The sequence below is a fragment of the Ammospiza nelsoni genome, chromosome 33 (genome assembly GCF_027579445.1).
Source record: "Ammospiza nelsoni isolate bAmmNel1 chromosome 33, bAmmNel1.pri, whole genome shotgun sequence".
Lineage (NCBI taxonomy): Eukaryota > Metazoa > Chordata > Aves > Passeriformes > Passerellidae > Ammospiza > Ammospiza nelsoni.
In genome coordinates, this window is record NC_080665.1 from 2,571,537 (window position 1) to 2,579,257 (window position 7,721).

The 7,721-nt window shown below is 48.4% G+C and overlaps 1 protein-coding gene across 1 annotated transcript; it reads right to left on the reverse strand.

Annotated features, from left to right (window-relative positions):
- Positions 1–6,617: 6,617 nt before the first annotated feature.
- LOC132085903 (zinc finger protein with KRAB and SCAN domains 1-like) lies at positions 6,618–7,411 on the reverse strand. The gene is made up of 2 exons (XM_059491374.1): positions 7,379–7,411; positions 6,618–7,115 (listed from the first exon to the last, which is right to left on the reverse strand). The coding sequence occupies exons 1-2, from the start codon at positions 7,409–7,411 to the stop codon at positions 6,618–6,620; spliced, it is 531 nt and encodes a 176-aa protein (XP_059347357.1).
- Positions 7,412–7,721: the final 310 nt, after the last annotated feature.

Consider the following 7,721-nt stretch of genomic DNA (forward strand, 5'->3'; position numbering starts at 1 on the left):
CGTGATCTACTATCAGTGGCAAAAATTTCCACCATTGTACCTGGGGAAGCTCAGTAAAGTCTACTTGGATGTTTTGAAAGGGCTCTAAGGCTAGTTGTCACCCTCTTCTGGGTGTTTTCCTCATGATTTTCTTATTCACTTGTTGGCATATCACACACCCTCCAGTTACTTGCTTAGCTATTCTGAAAATTCCTTTGCATCCCAAATCCCTTAGAAATTGATCACTTAGCACTTGTGTACCCAAATGTGTTGTTCCATGTATGCCTTCTAGCATTTTCCTGGCCAGGAGTTTATTCAACATTTGCCTTCCATCTGCTAATCTCCACTTCTCTTTTTTATCTTTCTTGGCTCCTCTTTTAAGGAGTTCTTCCTCTTCTGTCCCACTGAATACAGGGACTTTTTGCATTTCTCTCATGGGTGTTAATACTATTATTAGTGTTTTTGTCTCTGATTCAATTGCATTTTTAGCCTCTAGATCAGCCTAATTGTTGCCTCGCTCCTCCTGAGTTGCCCCTTTTTTATGTCCTTTAACATACACCACTGCTACTTACTCTGGTAATTGTAAGGTTTCTAACTCTTCTAAAAGAAATTTTTTGTGAATCAATCCCTTTCCCTTTGAATTTAATAGCCCCCTCTCTTCCCAATTTTTTCCAAATATATGCACTATTCCAAAAGTGTATTTTCAGTCTGTATATATTGTTCTTCTTTTCTGTGCTAATATATCCAGAGCTTGTTTTAGGGCATACAACTCAATGCCTGGGCTGACCAGTTGGAAAATAACTTTATCTTTTCTATGGCTACCAACCCTTCATGCACTATAGCGTACCCCAATACCCTGTGCCCCTTTATTACCTGTGAAGATCCATCGATGTACAATTGTTTTTCACTTTGGAGGGGTTGATCTGTTACATCCTCTCTTACTCTAGTTTGACAGTTTATAACCTCTAGGCAATTATGTATTAGTGCCTCATCTGGTTCTCCATACAAAAACGGGGCAGGGTTGAGTTGGTTACTGACGATTAGCTCTAAAACATTATCTGTTAAGATGGCTTCATACTTTAGCATTTGGGAATCAGTGAGCCATTTCTCAGGATACTCGTTATTGAGTCTGGGACATATATCTTCAATTTTCAATTAAATGGTTAATTTTTTGCTTTCTGCTATGAGTAGGGAAGTCACTGCCGCACCTGAATGCAGGCTGGCCAGCCCTGGCTGACAGGCTCTAGTAATTTTGATAAATAGGCCACTGGTTTCCTGGATCCTCCTCAGTCCTAGGCTAACACTTCATGTGTTACCTCTTTTTCTATATCCACAGACAGATAGAAGGGTTTGTCTAAGGCAGGAAGACTCAGGGCTGGTGCACTGACTAATTTTTGCTTCACAGCTTCAAACGTTTGTTCATTGTCTTTTTCCCACCTAATCTCTCCAATTAACTTTTCACACAAGAACCGGATGGCCTGCGTGTATCCTCCAATCCATAGCCTACAATATCCCAACAGACCTAAAAACCTTTTGACTTCTTTCTTAGTTTTTGGCCGTGGGAGTGAGATTATTCCTGTAATTCTCTCAGGGTTCAGTCCCCAGCTCCCTTGACAAATTATATGTCCTGGATATTTCACTTCCCTTTCTACAAATTCGAGTTTCCCTTTTGATACCTGAAGTCCTTGGCGCCCCAGAAAATTTAACAACACTATGGTGGATTCCCAGACTTCTTTTTCTTCCCATCCTCAGAGAAGCAAATAATTTACATATTGGATGAGCTTTATCTCAGTTTTAATGGAGAAGAGTTGTGTTACTTCTCCTAGAGCTTGACCAAAGAGGTTTGGTATAGTAGGAGGCCTAGTAAAATATCTGTATTGTATTTGAATATCTGTATATAGGCCTTGCCCCGATAAGCCCAAGTTGTTCTTGATGGGCTGCAGCTGCGATGTCCTTAACTGGGCTGCAGCTGTAGCTAGTGAAGAAAACTGGGATAAAAGGGGCTGGGCTTGGCCAGTCAGGGAGAGCCTGGAAGGAGCCCTGACTAAGAAGCAGCAACAAGAAGGAGGTGAAGTCTGTGATGTGAAGAACTGCCCCCAAGAAATATCACCGAGGAGGTACGAGACTTTAGAAATATGTTTGTGACAATATGGGACTTTAGAAATATGAAATTCAACAAGATAACAACAGTTTGGGGATTGAGAAAACCCTTGGAGTAACCCAGTCCACTGAAGCTGTTGCTTTCTCCCAGAATCGGGGTCCTCCCATTCAAAAGCAAATATAACCCACTTTCCTCTGCCAGTGGGTATGCCCAAAAAGCATCTTTTAGGTCTATCACACTAAACCACTGGGATGTTACTTAGGAGTGTATAGGGATTAGGCACTACTGGGTACTGATTCACTATTCTTTTGTTCACTTCTCTCCAATCTTAGACAAGCCTGTAAGTCCCATCTGACTTCTTTACTGGTAATATGGGTGTATTATGGGGGGATATACATGGTTCTAAGATCCTGTCCTCAAGTAGGTCCTGGAGCAGTGGCTGCAGTCCCCATCTCCCCTCCAGGGAGAGTGGATATTGTCATAGCTGAACTGGATGGTTCACATTAACTATTTTTATTACTATAGGTTTCATGTTCAATTTACCTCAGTTTTTTGGTTTTGCCCAAATCATCTCTTGAATTTTCTCCTCAATTTCTTCCCTTAATTGGAGAAGTTAACTACCATTTTCCCTTTCTCTGGGAGCACTCCTGAGAATGTCAAAATGCACCTGTAAATCCTGTCCTAATAAATTTCATCCTGCTTCTGGAACTAATAGAACATCCCCAATTCCCATTTTATTTGTTCCTCCAAACTTTGTTTGCTGTATAACTGAGGCTTTGAAACTTTCCCCTTGTTAATGTTTGAAAAGACAGGTGTCAGCTAATGAAGGCAGGAGCCTCCCCTGAAATGGAAAATGGAAGCCCTCTTCCCTCCACATTGTTATAATTTTGAAATAAAGGGGGCTCTCAGGCACAGATATGGGAGCAGGAAATAACAGTTCTTTGTTAGGGAAGAAAATTAAACAAATAAATAATGCAGTACATTAGAAAAACATTGACAGTCACAACTCAACCTGACACCCTGTGGGTCAGGGTGTTGGCGGCAGTCCAATTGGAAATGTGGCTGCAGCCCTCCTGCAGTGTCAGGTGTGGTTCTGTTGGAGCAGGCGGTCCTGTAGAAAAGGATGTATTCTTCCTCTGAAAATCCAGTGGAAGAAGAGACAGCTGCTGTTCCTCTGGGGAATCCAGTGGAGAAAGCTGTTCTGGTATTCCAGAATCTCCAGATTATATCTGGGTAGCAATGCTTGGCTCCTCCCTCTGGGCTCACATCTCACAATGGGATGCTGTAGTTCTTATCAGTCATGCAGTGACATTCAATAGCCCATTATAAGCAGATGTCCAGTCAGAGAGAGAAGGAAAACTGCCCACTTGACAAGACAACTGCCATAGAGATGGCAATAGAGTACATCTTGCCTTGCAATCTGGAACAACCCCAGAGCCATCAGCCCATCTCTGCTGGTTATATGATGAGGCCTCCAAATCCCATCTTGGGAGATTTTTGGTTCCTCTCCAAGGATTGTGAAAATGGAAAAATGTGGTCAAAGGCATTTTCTCCCAAATCTTGCAGTGACAGGCTCAATATTTCTAAATTGAATGAGGGTAGATTTACATTTGTTAGAAAGAGGAAATATGTTATAATTATGAGAGTGGCACAAAATGGCAACCGTTTTTCCAGAGAAGTGGATTCCCCATCCCAGGAATTGTCCAAGAGCAGGAGCTTTGTGCAGCGTTGCCCATTGAAACCCTCTCATCTCCAGTGACAGAATTCCTGCATTGTGGGTTCTCTGATGTGCTGGGTGCCCTCACAAGGCTTCTGGCCAGAATGTCTGCTGAGGGCAGCCAGGCTGCTGCTGGGGCAGTGACCTCACAGCCATCACCATGGCAGCCCTGTCCCCTGGGCCTGGCTCTGCCCTTTCCTCTGCCCCTGCCTTGGCTCTGCTGCCATGAAGAGTTTTGTCATTAATATCTTGTCGCCAAGGTGCTGGGGCCAATGGCTTCCCAGTCAGGCTCCTGGGGCAGAAGTGGCTTTTCAGAGCCCAGCCAGGAATGAGCCCTGAGGCAGCAGCTCTGCAGTGGTGGCCACCAGGCCGGGCTGTCAAGGGAGGCTTCTGGCCATGGCCTGCAAGCAGCTGCTGCTGCCAAGGTGCCTTTGGTGCCTCAGGCTCTCCCTGGCACAGCTCCCAGCACGGCACTCTGCCCTTGTGCCCGAGCCCTTCCCTGTGCTGGGGCTGGCCTGGGGCTTTTCCTGCAGCAGGACCTGCCCTGCTGATAGCACAGGAAAGGCAGTTCCTGCTGGAGCAGGAGGCTCTGCCTGCAGTGGGCTCCAACAACTCCAGCAAGGCCCTGTTGACTTCAAAATTTCTTCCTATCAAAGAATATTCTAAGTGCTAGAGCTCCAATGCTGTGGAGGAAATAACTCAGATCAAGATCTTTCTGTCTAAGCATGATCAGAATTTCTAGAAATCTGTCTGGTATACCATCATTATTCCTGTGGGACAAGTTCAATTCCCCCTGTCCAATCTTTTGCACCTTTGTCAATGTCTGGGGCTGGGATTGGATCCAGCCACTCCCAGTCTCCTCTCTGAGATGGAATTTTAGAAGTCATGGGGATCTGGAGGGTTTTATGGGTTTTATGGTGGCTGCTGTGTGCCATTTCTCCGCCCCATGACTCAGCAGGAATTTCTCCAAGGAAGAAACAAAGCTTTTGCCTGAATCTCCCACTTGGCCCATGACAGGAACCCCTGTGAGTGTCTGGGACATCCTGGGTCTTTGGCAGCCTGGGGACTCCTGGGATGTCACCATGGAGCCCCTGTGAGTGCCTGTGACAGATCGGTGCCTTTGCAGCACAAGGTGCCCTGGGATGTCACCATGGAATGGCTGTGACTGCCTCTGAGCACAGGGCTCTTTACCATCCCCAGAAAGCTCTGGGAGGTCTCCATGGAGCCCCTGTCTCTGTGTGTGACATTCCAGCTCTGGAACAGGCTGGAGACTCTTGGAATGTCCCCATGTGTTGCTATAGGACACAAAAGAACACAAGCGCACACCGCTGTTCTCATGGTGAAAAAAAAATGAAGTTTATTTTCTGACTCCAACATTTATAGTTTCCCAAGAGTGACAGTGGATTGGAGGGTGACAGTGCCACCTCTCCAATGACACTGGACAAACTAAGAATCCATCAAATTTCTCCTCCTCCATAAAGGAATGCAAAACAATGAAAGTGTGTGAGAAAGTTTGGTACAAAAATTTCAATATCTTAGAAAATCTTAAAAAATCAGGGCACCTCCGATGGAACCCCTCTGAGTGCCTGTGGCAACTCAGTTCTTAGCAGGCACCCATCACCAGAACCCATTGCTCTGGACAGTTTCCATGACAAACCTCCCCAGCCCCCTGTTGCTCTGGACAGTTTCCATGGCAACCCTCCCCAGCCCCCTGTTGCTATGGTCAGTTTCTATGGCAACCATCACCAGCCCCCTGTTGCTATGGTCAGTCCCTCGGCAGCTCCATGGAGACCCCATGCCGGGCTGGTTGCCATGGACACCAACTCAGGCCTGCAGCCACAGCCTGTTGCCATGGCAACCATTGGCAGCCCCATCCCCAGGCTCATGGGATCCCAGAACCACAGAATTGGCTGAGCTGGGAGGGACCCATCAGGATCCTCCAGTCCAACTGCTGGCCCTGCACAGGACACCTCAACAATGCCAGCCTGGGCCTGGCAGCGCTGTCCAAACGCTGCTGCAGCTCAGAGAGCCCTGGAGCTGGGACCCTTCCTGGGGAGCCTGGGCAGGGCCCCAGCAGCCTCTGGGCAAAAACCTTTTCCTGACATCCAACCTGAGCCTGCCCCGACTCAGCTGCAGCCGTTCCCTCTACTCCTGTCCCTGGGCACCAGAGGGAAGAGGTTCCCACAGCCCCAGCCAGGGACCTGCTCCCAAGGCTGTTGCCATGGCCACCAGGGCTGGGACCAGCTGGGATGCTCGGTTTCCTTGGGCCGGGGTGCAGGTATGGGATTCCCCAATTTTCTGCTCCTGCTAAAACCGCGCTGCCCTCGCTGCCCTCCTGCCTCCCATGGAAAGCACAAAAGGCAAAGATCCCAGGCTGGGATAAGAACAATTTATTAGGAACAGCAACCAGATAAGGAACAAACTGGAACAGCAACAACACTGGTAACAGAAAGGATCAGAAAAACTATTTACAGGGAAAACTACAACACCACTGACTGTCTCTTTCCAGCCACATATTCACTCCTGCCTGGAAAGGACGCCCTTCTCCTCAGGGGAGGAGAGAGACAGTCCCTTTCCTGCCCCTAGCAATAACCTGATGTGGGAGTGAATATAATGACACAAACATGGCCAGACCCTCATGTTCTTGGACCCATATCATGTCATTGGCAGGGACAGGAAAAGGGACAGCTGTCTTCCCAGCTTTGATGACAGGGAACATGGATCACCAGGGCTCTTCCCAAAGGGGATCCTCCAATGGGGGATGAAGCTGGAGCAGTGCAAGAAGCTTTTCCTGCAGTGGGGGCATTTGCAGGGCTTCCCTTACCGGTGCCTCTGTTGGTGTTTGGTCAAATGAGAGCTCTGGGTGAAGCTCTTCCCACACTTGGGACACTCGTAGGGCCTCTCCCTGGTTTGGATGCACCAGTGGGTAACAAGGCTGATGTTTTCTCTAAAGCCCTTCCCGCACTCAGGGCAGCGGAAGGGCCTCTCCTCTGTGTGAATCCGCTGGTGCCTGACAAGAGCGGAAGTGGTGTGAAACATTTTTGGACACTCGAGGCACTCGTAGGGCCGTTCCCCGGTGTGGATGTGTTGGTAGGTGACGAGCTCAGAGCTGCACCTGAAGCCCTTCCCACACTCCAAGCACTTGTAGGGCTTCTCCCCATCATGAAGCTGCTCCTGGGCCACCAGCTCCGAGCCCTGGCTGAAGCTCTGTCCACCTTCCTGGCCCAGGGTGGGTCTTTCCTCCTCAGAGCAACCCAGGCTGGGTTTGGTGCCCCTCGTCCTGTGGGACCTCTGGGACTTTTCCTCTCCATTGGATTCCTGCACAGTAGAGCCGCTCAAAGTGGCCTTTCCATGAGGTTCTGCTGTGGGGATTTGTCCTCCCTGGTCTCCATCCTCTGCTTCTTGCCTGCAGGAGGAAGGACAAGGACAGGATGGGATTTGCCTCTGTGCCACAGGGAAGGAGAAGGAGATGTCCCCAGTGCTTCCCCGGCAGGATGGCATTGGCAGCAGCATTGTCCTGCAGCCGGGGGCCATGCTGGGCCGGGAGGTGGAGCAGGAGAGAGGGGGAAAGGGGCACTGACTTCTTCCTCACCTGCCTGGGTGTCCGGGGGCATTGTCTCAGTTTAAATAGACAGGTGTCTGCTAAGGAAGGCAAGAGCCTCCCTTGAAATGGAAAAAAGTAAACAACCTCCTTCCAAACTGTTATAATTTTGAAATTATGGGGCTCTAAGGCAACAGATATGGGACTAGGAATAACAGTTATGTAGCCAGAAAATTAAAATATAAATGCAATAGTACAGAGAAAAAACACCGACAGATTCAGAATACGACCTGACACCCAGTGGGTCACAGTGGCGGTGGCAGTCCCAATAAATGGTGGCTACAGTCTGCCTGCAGTGACAGGTGTGGCTGTGTTGAAGCAGG

Bases quoted from the DNA above. Each gene is read 5' to 3' on its own strand.
- LOC132085903 (XM_059491374.1), bottom strand. From the start codon at position 7,411: ATGCCCCCGGACACCCAGGCAGGTGAGGAAGAA. The intron at 7,116-7,378 runs GTCAGTGCCCCT...TCTACTGTGCAG, and splicing joins CCCAGGCAGGTGAGGAAGAA to GAATCCAATGGAGAGGAAAA.